This window comes from Ascaphus truei, chromosome 14, assembly GCF_040206685.1.
Source record: "Ascaphus truei isolate aAscTru1 chromosome 14, aAscTru1.hap1, whole genome shotgun sequence".
Lineage (NCBI taxonomy): Eukaryota > Metazoa > Chordata > Amphibia > Anura > Ascaphidae > Ascaphus > Ascaphus truei.
The window spans coordinates 53,341,442-53,361,456 of NC_134496.1; the positions used below are offsets into that span (position 1 = coordinate 53,341,442).

General features: G+C 50.2%; 1 protein-coding gene across 4 annotated transcripts in view; it reads right to left on the reverse strand.

Annotated features, from left to right (window-relative positions):
- Window positions 1-8,533: 8,533 nt before the first annotated feature.
- The window catches only part of BCL6 (BCL6 transcription repressor), a 53,726-nt gene continuing 42,244 nt past the window's right edge, over window positions 8,534-20,015 (reverse strand). For 2 of the 4 annotated variants that reach the window (XM_075571026.1, XM_075571025.1), the window contains 9 exons: window positions 17,474-17,512; window positions 16,982-17,150; window positions 16,390-16,611; window positions 15,070-16,038; window positions 14,271-14,446; window positions 13,181-13,348; window positions 12,291-12,433; window positions 11,677-11,814; window positions 8,534-10,923 (listed from right to left, as the gene is read on the reverse strand). In XM_075571026.1, the coding sequence (XP_075427141.1) occupies window positions 10,780-10,923; window positions 11,677-11,814; window positions 12,291-12,433; window positions 13,181-13,348; window positions 14,271-14,446; window positions 15,070-16,038; window positions 16,390-16,611; window positions 16,982-17,142 (2,121 nt within the window). In that variant the 5' untranslated portion in view covers window positions 17,143-17,150; window positions 17,474-17,512 and the 3' untranslated portion in view covers window positions 8,534-10,779. Of the gene's footprint in view, window positions 10,924-11,676; window positions 11,815-12,290; window positions 12,434-13,179; window positions 13,349-14,270; window positions 14,447-15,069; window positions 16,039-16,389; window positions 16,612-16,981; window positions 17,151-17,473; window positions 17,513-20,015 lie in introns of all 4 variants that reach the window. The other 2 variants (XM_075571027.1, XM_075571028.1) reach the window with 2 other exon arrangements.

A 20,015-nucleotide genomic window follows, 5' to 3' on the forward strand; every position in this document is an offset into this window, starting at 1 on the left:
CCAGGACATCCTCACCCATCTGCTCTATGCAGGACCAGGACATCCTCACCCATCTGCTCTACGCAGGACCAGGACATCCTCACCCATCTGCTCTACGCAGGACCAGGACATCCTCACCAATCTGCTCTATACAGGACCAGGACATCCTCACCCATCTGCTCTACGCAGGACCAGGACATCCTCACCCATCTGCTCTACTCAGGACCAGGACATCCTCACCCATCTGCTCTACGCAGGACCAGGACATCCTCACCCATCTGCTCTACTCAAGACCAGGACATCCTCACCCATCTGCTCTACGCAGGACCAGGACATCCTCACCCATCTGCTCTACGCAGGACCAGGACATCCTCACCCATCTGCTCTATGCAGGACCGGGACATCCTCACCCATCTGCTCTACGCAGGACATCCTCACCCATCTGCTCTACGCAGGACCAGGACATCCTCACCCATCTGCTCTACGCAGGACCAGGACATCCTCACCCATTTGCTCTACTCAGGACCAGGACATCCTCACCCATCTGCTCTACGCAGGACATCCTCACCCATCTGCTCTACGCAGGACCAGGACATCCTCACCCATCTGCTCTACGCAGGACCAGGACATCCTCACCCATCTGCTCTATGCAGGACCGGGACATCCTCACCCATCTGCTCTACGCAGGACATCCTCACCCATCTGCCCTACGCAGGACCAGGACATCCTCACCCATCTGCTCTACGCAGGACCAGGACATCCTCACCCATTTGCTCTACTCAGGACCAGGACATCCTCACCCATCTGCTCTACGCAGGACATCCTCACCCATCTGCTCTACGCAGGACATCCTCACCCATCTGCTCTACGCAGGACATCCTCACCCATCTGCTCTACGCAAGACCAGGACATCCTCAACCATCTGCTCTACACAGGACCAGGACATCCGCACCCATCTGCTCTACTCAGGACCAGGACATCCTCACCCATCTGCTCTACGCAGGACCAGTACATCCTCATCCATCTGCTCTATGCAGGACCAGGACATCCTCACCCATCTGCTCTACGCAGGACATCCTCACCCATCTGCTCTACGCAGGACCAGTACATCCTCACTGTAGACGAACGTTCACAGAGGTACACAATTGGAGTCGTTATAATGTGAAATTATAATAGGCTTTATTGTGCCTTTTCCTTTTCATCAGGAAATTATCCAAACACAGGGGAGGGGGAAAGCTTCCATTCACTTGGGAGTTTTTCTAGTGAAATCCTTGCAATTAGTTCACATCTCCATTAGTTAAACATTTCTCCCATCCCAAACACATAGCATGAAAATAAGCAGATATAAGCAGTTACTTAATAATGAAATTCTTATCTGTTTATCAGCTGTAGAGTAAGCTTCTCTACTGTCCTGGAACCGCACCCGTGCGTGCACAGAAAAATATCAGCATCCAGGTTTAGAAGTCTTATTGGGTGTTTTGCAATCAGCTCTGCTGTGTAGCTGGCAGAACTCAAGACATTGTGGTGTCTCCAAAGGTCAGCTCTCAGTCAGAGCTAAAGAGAGTCAGTCCCTCCCTGTCTCAAAGGCAGGCTTTTTTTGTAAACAATCTAATCAGGCAGGTGGTGTTTAGTAATTAACTACCACACTGCTAGATTAAAGGAACATTACTGAACACGGATAAGTCCCCTGTTCCACTCACCCATCTGCTCTACGCAGGACAAGAACATCCTCACCCATCTGCTCTACTCAGGACCAGGACATCCTCACCCATCTGCTCTACGCAGGACCAGGACATTCTCACCCATCTGCTCTATGCAGGACCAGGACATCCTCACCCATCTGCTCTACGCAGGACCAGGACATCCTCACCCATCTGCTCTATGCAGGACCAGGACATCCTCACCCATCTGCTCTAAGCAGGACCAGGACATCCTCACCCATCTGCTCTACGCAGGACCAGGACATCCTCGCCCATCTGCTCTACTCAGGACCAGGACATCCTCACCCATCTGCTCTATGCAGGACCAGGACATCCTCACCCATCTGCTCTATGCAGGACCAGGACATCCTCACCCACCTGCTCTACGCAGGACATCCTCACCCATCTGCTCTACGCAGGACCAGAACATCCTCACCCATCTACTCTACGCAGGACCAGGACATCCTCACCCATCTGCTCTACGCAGGACCAGGACATCCTCACCCATCTGCTCTACGCAGGACCAGGACATCCTCACCCATCTGCTCTACGCAGGACCAGAGCATGTGCTGGATAGCACGAGGCCAATTCATATTTAGCCAGAAGGTGGCATCACAGTTTCAAAGAAAACTACTATGGACCCTAGTGAGACAACATCCTACGTTATTAAGAGAGATGTGGGGCTAGTTTTTGGTACGGTTTTGGCGCAGCTAGACTTTGATACACCATCCCTAAAGAATACCTTTGTTTTTTGTGCCTTTTCAAAGGACTGCACCTTTAAGATGCCCTGCACACGTGGGCCCAAAACCACAAAAGTGTGCCACGCATTAGCACACCTTCACTGCCACGTATATAAATGGGAGAAAAAGCATTGCACCATTTTGTGGATCTGGCCACGGTGTTCATTCCATATTTCTCCCTCTCCTCTGATTAGCGCCGATCCCAGAGACCTGCGCGAATCTTCTTGCACGTTACGTCCTGTGACAACGTCTGCACGAGGAGTTTCACTCTGAATTGCTTCTCACGTTTCCCAAATCCTTGAAAGGGGAAGATGCCAGAACTGCTGGTTACCCGCCACTTTCAATTCCACGGTCTTATGAAGGTGAGAGAAGTGAAAACACGAAGTCCTAATCACAACCCTGCAAAAGGGCCACTTTCCCACCGCCCTTTCCTGCGTCTTCCTCTTCACAGCAGCATCTGATCTTTTGCCTTTCGGAGATCAGAATTTTGCCCTAAAACCAAAAAAATTAGAGCCTAAAAAAACCTCAAACCCTGTGGGCTAAACTCTGCAGAAAATAAATGTAAAAACAAGCAAGGGTTTGAGAATTTCCATATTGTAGAACACACACACACACACACACACACACACTTTAAACATGTTGGACTAGTACAGTATGTACAATTACTGTGTTTGCTTGTAACCCGCTTCTAGGTGCACGTTTGTGCCAATGTTTGAGAATATAGGGACATTAGGCAAATCGTTCTCAAAGGCAGAGATTCCCGGCTGTTCCGATAAGGGGCATCACAGCTCGAACCCAAGTTAATATCCCATTTTACAGCAGTGCAAAACACATGAATAAACCCGGCGCAATGAACAATATTAATTATTAACAGTGTGGAGTCTGACCATATATAAATGTCCCGTTTGATGATCCGGTAATCTTCAGATAACCACACGAGCCGTCTCACAGCGTGGAAACAGAAAGATATGATATTCTTTATAGCATATAACTGTTAAGAACTGTAGGCATGAACACAACTAGCAATCCAATGAGACAACACCTAGTGATAAACTGAAATACTATTTATTAAAACATATAAAGCAGACAGCTTGCTTGGCGCTGTACTTTGGCGGAGAGTCCCCCTGTTGTCTGCAGCTAGCGGTTTTGGATAAAGATTATCCTACACGCTTGTGTAACTCTACTTGTTGTGAGTAGGGTTTCAATTTTTCCAATTGGATGATCATTTCTCTATGGTCATAATTTTTATATGTTTTAATAAATAGTATTTCAGTTTATCACTAGGTGTTGTCTCATTGGATTGCTAGTTGTGTTCATGCCTACAGTACTTAAGTTATATGCTATACTAGCTGAGAGACCCGGCGTTGCCCGGGATGTAAATGCGTAATAGGTAGTATTATTTATAAATTGTGGAACAATAGGTGAGTATTTGTTGTAAAGGTTGGATAATAATATTGAAAAGAAAGATGGAAGAAAATGTAATACGATGTTGTATAAAAATGGTTTATTGTAACCACACCACAGTACAATGTATATTTTGGTGGCATAAGTGATGTAAAAATCTGAGTCGTGTGTCCTGCTAGGGTGTGAGGCGGCGGGTGGCGCGTGGGTTGTGAGTGCTGTGTGCGAGTGGGGGTCCTGCTAGGGTGTGAGGCGGCGGGTGGTGCGTGGGTTGTGAGTGCTGTCTGTGAGTGGGGGTCCTGCAAGGGTGTGAGGCGGCGGCTGGCGCGTGGGTTGTGAGTGCTGTCTGTGAGTGGGGGTCCTGCTAGGGTGTGAGGCGGTGGGTCAGTGATGTCGGTGCGTAGGGGCGGGAGGCAGCAGGTGTGTGTGGCGGCAGGTATGTGTCGAGTGTGGCGGGTGTCTGTTGAGTGCGTGCAGCGGCTGTGAGGCGGTGGGTGAAAGGCAGAGGCGGCCGAGTAAGGGCGGGTGAAAGGCAGAGGCGGGGGTGGGGAGGCGGGCATGAAGGCGAAGGGCGGCGGGAAGGGGAGGAGGGGGTGGAGGAGGGGGGCAAGGGGTGGAGGAGGGGGGCAAGGGGTGGAGGAGGGGGGCAACGGGTGGAGGAGGGGGGCAAGGGGTGGAGGAGGGGGGAAGGGTTAGAGGAGGGGGGGGGAAGGGTTAGAGGAGGGGGGGAAGGGTTAGAGGAGGGGGGGGGAAGGGTTAGAGGAGGGGGGGAAGGGTTAGAGGAGGGGGGGAAGGGTTAGAGGAGGGGGTGGAAGTGTGGGAGGGGGTGGGAGGGGAAAAAGAGGTGGAGGGGGGGGGGGGGAAGAGGAGCGGAGGGGGGGGTGGAAAGGGGAGCGGAGGGGGGGTGAAGGGGAGCGGAGGGGAAAGGGGAAGGGGAGCGGAGGGGAAAGGGGAAGGGGAGCGGAGGGGGGGAAGGGGAGCGGGGGGGGGGGAAGGGGAGCGGGGGGGGGGGAAGGGGAGAAGTGGTGGGAAGGGGGAGGAGGGGGGAGGTGGTGGAAAGGGGGAGAAGGGGGGAGGTGGTGGAAAGGGGGAGAAGGGGGGAGGTGGTGGGAAGGGGGGAGGTGGTGGGAAGGTGGTGGAAAGGGAGAGAAGGGGGGATGTGGTGGGAAGGGGGAGGAGGGGGAAGGTGGTGGGAAGGGGGAGGAGGGGGAAGGTGGTGGGAAGGGGGAGGAGGGGGGAGGTGGTGGGAAGGGGGGGAGGGGGAGGTGGGGGGGAGGGGGGAGGTGGTGGGAAGGGGGGGAGGTGGTGGGAAGGGGGGGGAGGTGGTGGGAAGGGGGGGAGGTGGTGGGAAGGGGGGGAGGTGGTGGGAAGGGGGGGAGGTGGTGGAAAGGGGGGGGAGGTGGTGGGAAGGGGGGAGGGGTGAGGTTGTGGGAAGGGGGAGGAGGTGGGAAGGGGGAGGCGGAGGGAAGGCGGGGGGTGGGAGGCGGTGGGAAGGCGGGGGGTGGGAGGAGGTGTGATGGCGGGGGGTGGGAGGCGGTGGGAAGGGGGGTGGGAGGCGGTGGGAAGGGGGGGAGGGAGGCGGTGGGAAGGGGGGGGGGGAGGTGGTGGGAAGGGGGGGGGAGGCGGTGGGAAGGGGGGGGGGAGGCGGTGGGAAGGGGGGGGGAGGCGGTGGGAAGGGGGGGGAGGCGGTGGGAAGGGGGGGGGGGAGGCGGTGGGAAGGGGTGGGGGGAGGCGGTGGGAAGGGGTGGGGGGAGGCGGTGGGAAGGGGGGCTGGGAGGCGGTGGGAAGGGGGGCTGGGAGGCGGGGGGAAAGGGGGAGGCGGTGGGAAGGGGGGGGGCGGAGGCGGTGGGAAGGTGGAGGGAAGGGGGGGGAGGCGGTGGGAAGGGGGGGGAGGCGGTGGGAAGGGGGGTGGGAGGCGGTGGGAAGGGGGGGAGGGAGGCGGTGGGAAGGGGGGGGGAGGCGGTGGGAAGGGGGGGGGAGGCGGTGGGAAGGGGGGGGGGGAGGCGGTGGGAAGGGGGGGGGGAGGCGGTGGGAAGGGGGGGTGGGAGGCGGTGGGAAGGGGTGGGGGGAGGCGGTGGGAAGGGGTGGGGGGAGGCGGTGGGAAGGGGGGCTGGGAGGCGGTGGGAAGGGGGGCTGGGAGGCGGGGGGAAAGGGGGAGGCGGTGGGAAGGGGGGGGGCGGAGGCGGTGGGAAGGTGGAGGGAAGGGGGGGGAGGCGGTGGGAAGGGGGGGGAGGCGGTGGGAAGGGGGGGGAGGCAGTGGGAAGGGGGGGGGAGGCGGTGGGAAGGGGGGGGAGGCGGTGGGAAGGGGGGGTGGAGGGGAGGTGAAGGGGGGGGTGGAGGGGAGGTGAAGGTGGGGGGGTGGAGGGGAGGTGAAGGGGGGGTGGAGGGGAGGTGAAGGGGGGGTGGAGGGGAGGTGAAGGGGGGGGAGTGGAAGGGAGGTGAAGGGGGGGGTGGAAGGGAGGTGAAGGGGGGGGAGTGGAAGGGAGGTGAAGGGGGGGGGGTGGAAGGGAGGTGAAGGGGGGGGGGTGGAGGGGAGGTGAAGGGGGGGTGGTGAAGGGGGGGTGGTAAATGGGGAGGTGAAGGGGGGTGGAAGGGAGAAGTGGAGTGAGGGGAGGTGAAAGGGGGTGAGGGGAGGTGATGGGGGGTGAGGGGAGGTGAAGGCCGCTCACTCACCCGTCCGGCAGGTCCCACGTGGATCTGAGGCAGGAGGCAGCGTGTTGTGGCCGCTCTCCCGCTGTGTCCCGGGCGCTCGCTCGCTCGCTCCCCCGCTGACTGTAGCGGCGCCGGGGGGGGGGGGGGTATCGGGGAGACACTGACACTGGAGGGGAGGGGGGGGTGGAGGCGAGGTGAAGGGGGGGTGGAGGGGATGTGAAGGCCGCTCACTCACCCATCCGGCAGGTCCCACGTGGATCTGAGGCGGGAGGCAGCGTGTTGTGGCCGCTCCCCCGCTGTGTCCCGGGCGCCGCCATCTTGGGCACTCGGCGCCGCGAGGCAGCCTGCCTGGCCACTGGCTGTTCCCCGGCCGGGGAGGGGTGAGTTGTAGCGCCGGGGAGGGGGGGCATGTATATGTGTGGGGGGGGGGGGAGAGGTGGGAGATATAGAGGGGGGGTCTCGCACGGCCGCTGACACTGGGTGGGGGGGGGGGGGGCGCTGAAGGGGTAATAATAGTGTGTGTGTCCCGCTGACTGTAGCGGCGCCGGGGGAGGGGGGGTCGGGGCGAAAGCGCGGGAGACACGGGGAGAGGAGGAGGTGCGCGCGGGTGCTGCTAACACTGTGAGCCCCGCTAATGTATGTAACAGTGTGTGTGTGTGTGTGTGTGTGTCACTGTGTGTGTGTGTGTCACTGTGTGTGTGTGTCCGTGTGTCCGTGTGTGTGTGTCCGTGTGTGTGTGTGTGTGTGTGTGTGTGTGTGTGTCTGTCACTGTGTGTGTGTGTGTGTGTGTGTGTGTGTGTGTGTGTGTGTGTGTCCGTGTGTCCGTGTGTGAGTGTGTGAGTGTGTGTCTGTGTCTGTGTGTGTCCCCCTGTGTGTGTGTGTCCCTGTGTGTCCTTTGGCCCTTCACTCCGCCTCAGGCCAATGAGAGGTGTGCGGGGGCGGGCGGGCCAAGGGACCAATGAGATTTCCCCTAGGGACACCGGACATCCAGGCAGGCAGGCAGGCAAACATATAGTGCTTTCACTAATATAGTATAAGATAGAATATCATATCTTTCTCTTTCCACGTTGTGAGACGGCTCGTGTGGTTATCTGAATATTACCGGATCTAACGGGACATTTATATATAGTCAGATTCCACACTGTTTATAAGTAATATTCAAGGCTGTGGTTTATTCATTTGTTTTGTATTTGTATTATTGTGTCTGACTAGTATCGGTCAGTCTTTGTCCCTTGGCAGCCTAGCCATCTATTTTTGTCACATATCACTGTGTATTGGTAACACTTATTATTCACTTTAAGCATTAGCGCAGTTGTACTAAATCCCTTTCTCCATATTACAGCAGGGTACCGCATTGTAGCAGTAAAGCTTCTGGTTCAGGAGCTGATTAATAATGTAGAAAACTGAGCGCGGCCTTCAGGGGGAAAAATAAAAATATCGCCATTTTTCCAAAACATCCAGTAAATCTATTTTATAAAAACTAGGCGCCTCTCTCTTCCTTCGGGTCAGTTTTAGCTATAAACAAGTCACAAGTAATCTGGGCGGCTGCCAGAGAACACGCCCATCTTTGTGATCCTCATGTGACCTGTTTTTTTTTTGTTTTGTTTTTTAGATTGTCAGCTCTTCAGGCAGGGATTCGCTGCAGCAAACATGAGCACCCCCACCCCCCCGGGCCACCCCAGCTCCCCGGACCACCCAAGCCCCCCACCCGCAGGGGAACACTGTGGACTTCGTCTCTTTTGGCCACGATTCAAAGCGGTGTCCATTTTTGTTTAAACTAAACGCACATTGATCCCGGAATGTCGCCAGGCCCCGTCTGACCCCACGGCCCCGTCTGACCCCGCGGCCCCCTGACCCTATTTCCATGTGCAGACAAGCCCAACACGACTTCGTCTTTATACAAAGCATGATTTTTAAAAAAAAGGGAACACACACAACACGGGGGAAACAAACATGGAGAGCTCGTGTACAGCAGAGAGACGACAGACCACGGCTACTTATTAATCCTTTATACCGAAAGGGACGGGGGGGGATAAAAAGAATAAGCACACATTCGCCTCATTGCACTTGCTGTTAAAGATTTTATTTTTTCTACTTGTACAGCTATAGTTTACATTGCAATAATGCAGATTTAGAAACAGTCCGAACCCTGTTTCCCGACAGTTTATGGTTAACACAAGCAGGACAAAGCATCATGTAAAAAAAAAACAAAAAAACAGAATGACCTTCCCAAAAGTATTAGTGACCGGGCTCTACAACAAGAGCGGCCAACTCCAGTCCTCAAGGGCCACCAACAGGTCTGGGGTTGGCCTCCCTGCTCTAGACTGTACCTTAAAAAGGGAATTGGGTTCAAACATTCAATAACCCCTTGGCTGCCGGGGTTACCAGCAACACTAGCACATTGCTTGTCCACCTGGCAACCAACGGGTTAAAAGGCACCAAGGACAAAAATCTACATATTTACAGAAAACGTACAATATGAACAGAAATCACGGATTCCTTCTACGGGTTTCTCTTTGAATTTTAAACACACTGTAAACCTTCACTTCCAGAAAAAAAAAAATTATATATATATACAAAGACTGTTGCGTTTAGACAAAATATCTTCTCACGTTCACTGGTGCAATACTTTAAAATAAATTTTTAAGTGCTATCACAATAAAACAAAATCTCAGATTGGTTTCTGCCTGCAGATACAATCTAAATGTTTGCTCTATTTCATAGTTTCATATAGCGTTCTTTTTAATCTTCATAATATAGGTATATTTATATATTTATATAGATATTTACAACTCTGCCATAAATTCCTTTTCCTTTGGTTAAAACTATAACACAAGTTAAAGCCCTCTCTTAAAAAGCATACACAAGTAATTATTTGTTCTAGTTTTCCTTACATTTAGTGCACATTTTGCATACCATAAAATTAAATACTTTTACATTTCTCAGGGGAGCAACGAAGCGGATAGAAAAATATTTCAACTTTAGGTGCCTCTAAATGCTGGTATAATATTGCAACCAGGGCAATAAGGCACCACTGGAGGCTGATCACCCTAATATACAAGGCAATGGTACCCAAAAACGGCAATACGACGCCAGAATGCCTTATTGCTATAAAAATAGGTGTGCCAAGGCAGGGGACGCACATTCTGCAGGGGGCGCACATTCCTGCAGGGGGGCAGAATAGTTTAGCACTCAGATTTTACGAGTGATTAATAATTAACCCCTTCAGAACCAGGGAGGCCAGTAATGCATTGCAGATGTGTTAATGGTGAGCCACACTTTCAGAGTGCATAAAACATCTAGCACCGGCGCTACAAGACTGAACTCACGAATATATATATATTTTATTTATTTAAAGTGCATTTTGCCCTCTCTACAGCATATGCCCTGGGAACATACACCCTGGGAACACCCTCCCTGGGCATGGCCTCTCTTTTCAGCTAATTTAGTGCTTGTGTCTACAAAAGGTGCTAAACAACCCTCTCCTCATAATCACCCACTTGGGCAGCCGCAGTGCAAGCTCCCCCACCAAAGTGCCCCAGCCATGCACTGCAGGCGTCATAAAGTAGCTCACATCTAGGAGGGCAGTTAAATCTAAGTGCTTATTTTTTTGCTGGGGTTCAGCAATTCCGCCAATAAGGGGGTGCTATCCAGTCACACGTTACAGGGGTCCATGCGGAGAACAGTCTCCATATAGATTCTAATTTCCAGGTAGTAAATTGTATTTTTGTTTTGTTTTTTAACCCTACCAAAGTAACACCATCTACCATGAATATGCAATTCAAGTTTAAGCAGAAAGCTGCCCGCTGCAGGGTATCTTGGCAAATATCAGAGAAAGGAAAATCGTAGCGATGTCTACGATACCGCAAAGCTAGGATTCGTACAACTGCTCTCCGAATCCCTACCAGGCCAGTTTTTTAATTTTATTTATTTATTATTAATGATGGTTTTCTGAGCGACTACAATAGGGCTCGTGATGGAATTACCGCCCACTGCGCTGGAGACGCATAGCTGCGGGATGGTTGAACACTTCCCGTTAGAATCATCTTAATTCAGTCTCCTCGCTTCTCTCAGGCGGAGAATTACGATGCTGAAACAATCCAAAGAGCGTGACCACACGGGACACTCCGAAAACAAAGACCTATTTACAATGAAGTGCCAACGTTTCACATGACTAGGACAAAATAATAAAAAAAACAGTTAAACCCGTTTCGTTTCACCCATCAGCACTACCAGGTCAAATAGAGGCGCCTAAGAGCGGCATCCGCTGCTGCCTGAAGGGGTTAAGGGGAGGGGGGGGGGGGAAATCAGCAAGATTTGGGGAGGTCAGCGGGCAGCTCGGCTGGGGACACGCGATACTGGACTTTCGTGTTGGTGATCGCTCCGTGCTTCTGACGCAGGTGAAGACGCAGTTGGCTCTTGTGGCGGAAATGGAGGTTGCATTTCTCGCACTGAAAGAGAAACAAAGGGTGGAGAGGTAAGGATTGGGGGTTCAGGAAGCAACAGTGGGGAGTCCCGACACGTCAAAAACCCGATGCCTGCCAACCCCCAGGAATATGGAACTCGTCACCAAGGTACTGTCACTGAATACAGTACGTGGCACATCAGTAAGTGGTTACATCAGGGACTAAAGGGCCACCTAGGTTTTCAGAATGTCCCTGCTTCAGCACTGATGGCTCTGTCAGTGGCTGAGCCACCTGTGCTGAAGCAGTGATGTCCTAAAAACCCCACTTGTTGGTGGCTATTGAGGACTGGAGTTGCCCACCCCTGGGTTATATGGAATATTAAATTCCTAAACTCTGCCGAGAACATATTCAGAATTCAATGCGTTTACTAAAAACGGCAGAATTACACACAAATCGAGAAAGACCATGAAAGTTCTGTGTATCCGCAGAGATTCTTCCCTTTCTGTTTTATATGTAAACTGAGATAGAGAAGAATCCCCTTGACGTGGCACAAAAGCACCCAATGGTTTATACCAAGAGAGATCCCTGCTTGTATATTTAAGCTTTTCCTGGAAAGTCTTATAGGAAGTGCCAATCCTCCTGCATAATAAACATTACATATTAGCCAAGGAGAAAAATAGACAATATTTCTCAGAGATTTCCCATTGCCTATAAACATCCCAAATCTTTTTTATTGGGACTCTGCCCTGTATCCCATGAACATTAAAGCGGTGAGCCCCACGCGAGGAGCCGACTTACATGATAGGGTTTCTCTCCTGTGTGAATTCGCAGGTGGCTTTTCAATGTCTGTAGGTGTCGGAATCTGGTGCCACAGATCTCGCAAGGGTAGGGCTTCTCCCCAGTGTGGATCAGCACGTGGGCACGGAGATGAGCAACCTGGGTATGTGCAAAAACATTTATTTAGAGCGAAAATCACCACACTGACGAACTGGACGATTCTGGTCCATAACAGGCATTTCCTGGAGCGCACACACCTTAATGTGTGTGTGTGTGTGTGATATTTTTTTTTTAACCACATTGTGCACCCAAAAAAAAATTAAGCAATTGTGTTAAATGTAAGAAACGGGTTTCTGCCATCTGAAGCAGATTATTAGAAGCCAAAAGCGCACAAAGTCTGTGCGTCCTGCGACGCGTCCTTTTACATTACACAAACTGGGCATATGGGGCAAAAGGGGGAGAAACATTCTTAATACTCAGACACCGGCACAACATGAAAAACAACGCCATTTGTGTCATCGCTCTGGGCTCCAAAAACCACCGAGAGATATAGACATAGATCCCATTTACTGCCAGCAGAGTGCGCTCCACAGTATATTACAGGTGTAGTGGTTACAGGTATAGGAGACACCCACCTGCACAAACCTTGCCCCACAGGTCTCGCACTTGTACGGTTTCTCGCCGGAGTGGATGCGTGTATGAGTTTTCAGGTTTGCCGGGCGGTTAAACTGCGCACCGCAGATGCTGCAGCGATACGGTTTTTCTCCTGTTTCCCCAACAGAATTAAAAAAAATAAACACAAAATAAATATACTTGTGCATACGTGGCTGTGGGCAACATTGTAACGTTGGTTAAAAAGACCTTTGTACAATGATCACAGTATCTCAGCCAGTGCAAGAAGCAAACGTTTGAATATATAGTCACAGAGGTACGAAAACCAGTGCAACATTCATCAGGAGTGTAATGTAGAAATACTATCCAAACTTCCACCGTGCAATATTACTGGCGCTTCACAAGAGTTCACAAAACACTCCAGTTGAAATCCAGTTGTTTTTGACTTAACAATAGTGATACAAGTTGCTAAAAATTGAGCAACACGAGTTGTATTAGCAAAAAGGTAAAAACCCATTCCCATTATCCTTGTATGAATCCATGTTCTGGATCTCTGACACAGGTGAAACAAAATGTAACATCACCTGGACCGCGATTCCGCAGCAGGTGGAAAAACGTGACATGCACACGTTAGTCACGGTGGGATTGTCGCCGTTAAGAATAGCAAAATACACAGTTATCAGTCCTTTGACCAGACTCTGACTGAGCACACGATAAGTCAGACATTCCTGAGAACATGTTCGCGCGTTAGCACAAATGGCTGCTAGACGTAAAAACACGAACTCTGAACAATTCTAGAATCCACTATCAAAAACAGGCAACAGAGCCCTGATGTGATATTAAATCATCGGATCAGAAGAGCAGGACAGAGTCCCAACGACAGAACGGAGAGCAGCTCAGGCAAGACACCTACCTGTATGGACAGTTTTGTGGCTGGCAAGGTTGCCCTTGTAGCGGAAGGAGGCTTGGCAGCGGTCACACTTGTATGGCTTGTCACTGTGCATCTGCAGGGTATGTCTCTTCAGGGAGCCTTCTTCAGAGAAGCGGGAGTCACATTCATTGCAGAAGAAAGTACCATTTTCTGCAGAGGAGCAGAAAGGAGAGGATGAAGATGTGGAGCATTCTTTATACATGCACCAGAAATGCTGCAGATCATGCCATTTGACACCTTTTTTTTTTGCAGCCAATTATAAAAGTAGACTTGCATCGGAACTAATAACAGACCCGCAGATGTGTAATCTCTGGCCTTTTATGATTACCTATGGGGCACATCCCTTTGCATTCTGAGCCCCTGTAGAAGCAAAATAATGAAACTCATTCATACCAATATAAGATCAGGGATATCGGAGAGGACAAGAAGCTATGTGTTATTTGTCTTTAGCAATAGAATGGGGTTGAGATTATTACCCCCGAGGTCCTAACGTAGCAGAGAGAGAGTGGCTCACTTACTACAGAAGGGTGGTCATGAATAAAATTGGCCAGGCGTCTCCTGGGTTAATACCCTAGGGCTGCAGAATGAGGTTAGAACAATACTCTGCATTTTGCCCTTTGCTCAGCTGTTGGCTAGAAGAACACGCAATAAAAAGGGAGCACGTGTGCGTGTGCGTTAGATAAAGATTGTGTAATGCAAATGGAGGAGCAAACTGATAAATACTGTGCAGTTTTTTGCACCAAGGACAATAAAAATAAATAAATAAGACATTAAAGATAAAATAGTAGATTTAACCATTCCACCATCTAATTGAGGCCAATTTTGTGTGTGTGGTTTTTTTTTTTTTTTTTTAAGGCTCATTGTAAAATATTTGTGTATGAAACAAAACAATTTATCAGATGGCATTAACACGTTTTCCCCACAGAACAGTGGCCATTGCAATCAGGATGCCTTGACAGCCATTGGCTTTGGAAAGACGGCATTCTCAGATGTCACCCAATCACAGCTAAGGGTTGCCCGGTGTTCTGATCGTGTGATGGCAGGGAGGACGGGAACAGAGTTTCCAACATACCACAACTGGAATCAGAATACTCCGACTGCGTCTCAGCGATCTCTTCTCCGAAGTTTGAGCCGGGCGTGTGTGGGCACATCTCAGGAGGGGACGGGGAGGAGAACGAACTGAACTTGGGTGTGTGGATGTAGAGAGGCGAATGTCCTTCACTGGTCGGTGGGGATCCCTCCAGTGTCCTAGGTGAAGCACAAGTCATATCAAAATCAGATTCCAGGTGCTCCAACTTCTATACAGCACTGAAAGGGCGACGACATTAACCTTACAGCCAGAATTCATTTCTGCACTTAGGAGGAAATGGGGCGAGGGACTCCGAGATCACAAGGAGCGGGCATCGTTTCCCCGCAAGGTTCTCCCTTCTCCATTCTAACTTTCACATTCCAAAGAACAAGATTACAGTCCATATTGACCAAGACACCTTCTGCCGCTAGAAGACAACTTATCGCAGAACACCCGCTTAGTAAATATGGAGAGATGGGCAGATGAAGATCAGCTGATGTTTAGTCTACCTTCTAAAAAAGGAGGCAGACTTTGCCATTATAAACAGCTTTTGCCAGGAGCCTACAAATAGGGGAATTATGTAATGACTCCAGTAGTAAGGAAATCTAGGAAGAGTTACACAAAATCATGTTTTTAAAAAAAAAAAAGAAGAAAGATTTTCTTAAACGATCCCTGATAATATTTACTAGTAAATGGTTATGCAATAGGTATTGATTCAGAATAAAATAAATAAACGTATCAAGTTCAGTTTAATTGAAAAAAAAAAGTTCCCTGCAAGAATAAGCCGTGTATGCATCATTACCTGATAACAATGTTGTTCAGCCTGCTCGCTTGGGGTATCGCCGAGTCCTCCGCGCTCCCATTCATCTTGGCTGGCTCCTGAATGTCCATGTTTTCTGACTTCACTGTCTGTTGGCAGGAGGATGGAGAAGTGTAGCACTGTGGGGACAGATCCCCCATATCGCTCTGGCTGGCACAGCCTTCCTTCTCACTCTGGTTAAGGGAGTTGAGCACTATAAACTTGTACTTTTTCCAGTTGCAAGCCTTTGGGTCGGTGGCGCCCTTGGACAGAGGAGAACCAGATCCCTGTGAAATCCGAGCATTTTTGCTGCTGCTGGACTCTGTGGGCGAGTTGGGTTGGCAGTCTGACTTCTGAGGGCTCTGAGGGCTCACTAGACCGTTGCGGTTGACGGGAGAGCTGGTTGGCTTGAAGTGCTGACTTATCTCATCCTCCGAGGATGTTCGCTCCTCCTCTTTCCCTACCTTGTCACAGGTAAAGAAGGGGCTGCTTCTGACAGATGGGCCAGCAGATCGGGAGCCTGCAACCACATGGTAGTGAGAGTCATTCCTGGGCTCCTCCAGTGCAGCTTCCTTTGGAGAGAAGATGTTGGTGTGGCACATGTTGCCTGACATATCTGTGACCGATTTCCTGTATTCGGTTAGAGCTGTCCTTGAGGTTTCTCCAGGCAACATACTGTCCTTAGGATACCTGTTGGCTCTCTGGATCTCTGACATCTGCACATCTCGTACCTCTTCCTCCGCAAAGAGGAACCTATGCCCAGGTATGTGACTGTACAGTGGGTAAGAGGATGGAGAGCCATTAAATACGCCAGGGAGGTAGGACCTCCCATCACAGATGGCCGCATTTCGAAGAGGTACGGTATTCTCAGACATCTCACAGTTTCTGTAGGCCATAACATCTTGGGGTAGCATCACTCTGCCAGGTAGAAAGTCTTCTCTTGGTAGCTTCACGCTACTCACAATATCTTCACTGGTAGAGAAACATACAAGAGACAGAGTTACTCTTACAGAATATAAACAAAATGATGACACAATCATGCAAGTGTTCTTTTGGGGGACAGTGGGGGTGGGAAATAATATTTACTACCAAGAAAATGCCACTGTATAGAAAGATAGGTGTGTTCACAGCTAAGGCACCATCTTTAAAGTGGAGGAATCGGAGTGGTGCCAGCACCAAGTTTCTATTGAGATTAGGCAAGGATTCAAGACAGATTGTGAGCCCATTGTGACAGGGAATTGGTGTGTCTGTGAATAAACACAGGGCGGTATATTCTCACTAATAGACAAGGGCAACCATCACCAATTAATAAAGCACAATCACCTGGACTTGAGAAACCTTTGACATGTGTCCACAACGTGTTCCATCTGCAGGTAGAGCGCAGTCCCCATGACGGCCATGATGCTGCTGTCTCTCAGGCTCAGTCGAGATGTATACATGAAGTCAAGCAGGACCCGGAACCCCTCCGCACTGATCTCGGGGTCCAGATTAATGATGTTCATATTGCACTTCATCTGGTCAGTGAAGATTGTGTAGAATAGGCCACTGCAGAAGAGAATGGCGTGTTACTGGGATCACGCTGCACTTTACAGGGACAGAACAATGCCAGGGGACAAGGATACAATACACCGGGCTCATGCACTGAAGCGTATGCTGCTTGGGCAGTTTAGTGAATCATGCCCAACAGCTGCATTGACAGGTGAGAGGTTTGTTTTATTCATAACAGCCAGAGCCAATCAGTGCTTTATTTCTGCACATTGTGAGCGAGTTACCCTTACAGCCAACATAATTAGCTCTGAGCCTTATGGGAGGAGTGCAGCAATCCGATTGGTTGATTATGCTCCAGTGCCCAACTGCTAGAGAGACTTAGTTACCGAGGCTGGTTGAGTCCAACAATGTGTCAGCATTGGCTCACCTGCAGGCCATAAGGACAGTTTTGTGGGCACGGAAGTGTTCCCTGTTCACTACGATGATGACGTCAGTCAGGATATCCCTACTTCGAAGGCGGTTAAGGTTTAGGAGAACATCACTCGCATGTCGGGTGAACTGGATGCAGCTGTCAGTTGGAGATGCCATGGTGGGTCCTAGAGGAACAGGAGAAGAAGCATTAGAGAGAAGGCATGGGGAGGTTGTACAATGCACTACACAGCAGCGCAGGTGTTCAGGTGTTCAGGTGCTCGGCGTGCATAGCGTGATATGGAACATGCCAAGTTCTTCACTTTCCGCAGCCTTTCAGCTCGTGTGCGGCTGAGGAAAGGGAAGAGATTCACCAAGTTTCAAACTTCCACTTCTAATGGTCCGTTATTCATGGAGCGTTAAGTCTTCATAGGTGATGAAAGTGGGGTCATTCGCAGGTGCGCCTCGCTGCTGAGAAAACTGCGCAAGCAGCGCTCACAAACACACTTACCCAAAGTCTCAATTCACAATCCAAATTCCTCTTTGATAGCTGAAAAACACAAGAAAAGAAAACATATTTAGTGAGTGCTGAAATACGCAAATGCTTCTGGTATTCAGCAGAAACCACAATTTAATGCGAGATTGACACATTACGATGTGCTGTACGTCAACAGCTAAGGCCTACTTAAAAAATATATATTAATAAAATAGATATCTACATCAGAATTATGTAATGATTTTAAAACAAATAGAGATGATTCTACATTTAGAAAGGAAGCACAACAATCACAGTTACCTGGAGAGCCAGGTATTGCAAAGGATCCTAAAAAAAACGGGGTCTAGTTTATTTGTACAATTGCCCAGTGCACGGATTGTAATTAACGGTTTATGAGATGCACAATCCAGCACATGAAATGAGGTGATACATCAGTGTAATTATTACACACACAATAACAGTGTCTCTCAGTTCTGTTATCCTGTTAAGATATCAAATCCCCGCTGTGGGTTGAGCATTCTAGCAATGCATCCCCCTGCAAGTTAGGGTATTCCCCCATTCCCCCCCCCCCCCCCCCGGCAGCCAAGGGAAGAGAATATGGGAAAGTCATTTAATTTGCGTCAATTCAAGGAAATAAAAAAAGGACCCGTTTAGCATGTTAACCCCTTCAGCGCTGAAAGGGTTACAGAGTTAGAGTCTTGGGTTACAGATGCATCCTGGGTAAGGTCCCACCTTCCTCTTCTTGCAAAATGTGAAATGAATCATTTCCCTAATTCTGTGGCTTCTTCTAACCTTTCATAGCAGCTGCTCCCTCACCTTCACCAGCTCAGGAATAGGTGGGAACGGGGGGAGGGAGAGGAAGCAAGAGGGGGGGGGGGGAGAGAGGAGGGAGGGGGGAGAGAGGGAGGGAGAGGGGGGAAGAAGAGAAGGCAGAGGCACCCTGGTGTTATTACTCCAGGAGAATGAGAACATTGCACTTGTACTCTTCAGCTTAACTCCTTCAGTGCCAGAGGGCCCAGCATGCACTGCTTTGCACTAGCCGTGCTATGTACAATAGTTGGGAAGGTGATAAAGGCGCCAAACTCAACACGATCAATACAGGAAAAACAAACAAATCCCTACCAAAAAAAAATTGCACACAACGCAAGGAAACATCTAACATTCTTCGCGATATGCTTTCCCAATGTAACCACATGGGACAGCGATTTGCAATATCATCCTAGATTTCTACATAACGTTTGAGAAAATATATATATATTGAATTGGAGACACGGATTCTGCACTGCGGAGCATTGCGTGGCATGTTAGAATAGTTCATTAGTGACATAACAAAACAAAAAAAAGTTCCCGCTGAAACTAAACACAAACACCCCCTCCCCCCTCCTCTCCCCTCCCCCCCCTCTCCTCTCCTCGCCCCCCTCCCTCCCTTCGTGCAGTTTCACTAACTTTTTTTTTTTTAATTTTTGCAACCACAGAAACATTTTAAGCAAAACGCCTGACACGGGGCAGACAGCACCTGCGAAGTGCCCCCACACCAACTTTCTCTCCGTCTAGACTTTAACCCTATCAGCGCCGCAGAGCGATGGTGCCGGGATTGGCATCGGAATGCGCATCCCTAGAAAACGCCGGCACAGAGAGGCAGAAAGCACAATACCTTGGAAAGGGATCAGCGTTTGGTCCTCTGCCGGGACTCCACGGCAGTGGGAGATTCATGGATGTGCTTCACCTGCGCTGTGTTTACAGATCGGAACACGTGACCCCAACACTAACAAGGGGAGGGTATCGCAGGACGGTCATTCTGGGAAATATTTGACTGTCTGGGTTTACGTAAACCAATGACCTGCGCTGCAATGCACTGTCCTGTCCTGGAATGCCATCCCAGGACAGGGCTGCGTTATACACCTCCGGTCCTGCCCCAACATTGCCAAACGGATTCCCAGGGACTCGGCAAAGCGCATCACCCCTTCCCTAAACAAGGGCTGTGACAGTCTACACAACACTTTAACCCAGGGGCGGCCAACTCCCGTCCTCAAGTGCCACCAACAGGTCTTCGGAATATCCCTGCTTCAGCACAGGTGGCTCAATCAGTGGCTCAGTCACAGGCAGCCACCTGTGCTGTAGCAGGGATATCCTGAAAACCTGACCTGTTGGTGTTGGTGGCCCAAGAGGATGGGAGTTGGCCACTGCTGGCTTAACCCTTTTACTGCCAACACATTGCGAAGCTACTGCAGATATGCACAGTTATCTTTGTCACTGTACACAATCATTAATTTACAGAGTTTGCATGAACTGTACACACAGTTGTTTCTATTTCTTCATAGAGAAGAACGCACAGTATTTTGAAATGTAGGGTGGGATTTACCAGGCCGCAATGCAGCGTAAAGCACCCCGATCCGGCGTTTATTGGCCATTGATTTCAATGTCCGTTATGTTGGACCAGGATACGAGAACTTGCATGGCAACTGAGCGAGTCACGCGGTAAAGTTCATAACCAAATAAAGTGGAGTTTGCTGAAAATGTGTTTTACATTTTTGGACATTTCATGTGATGAAAATTA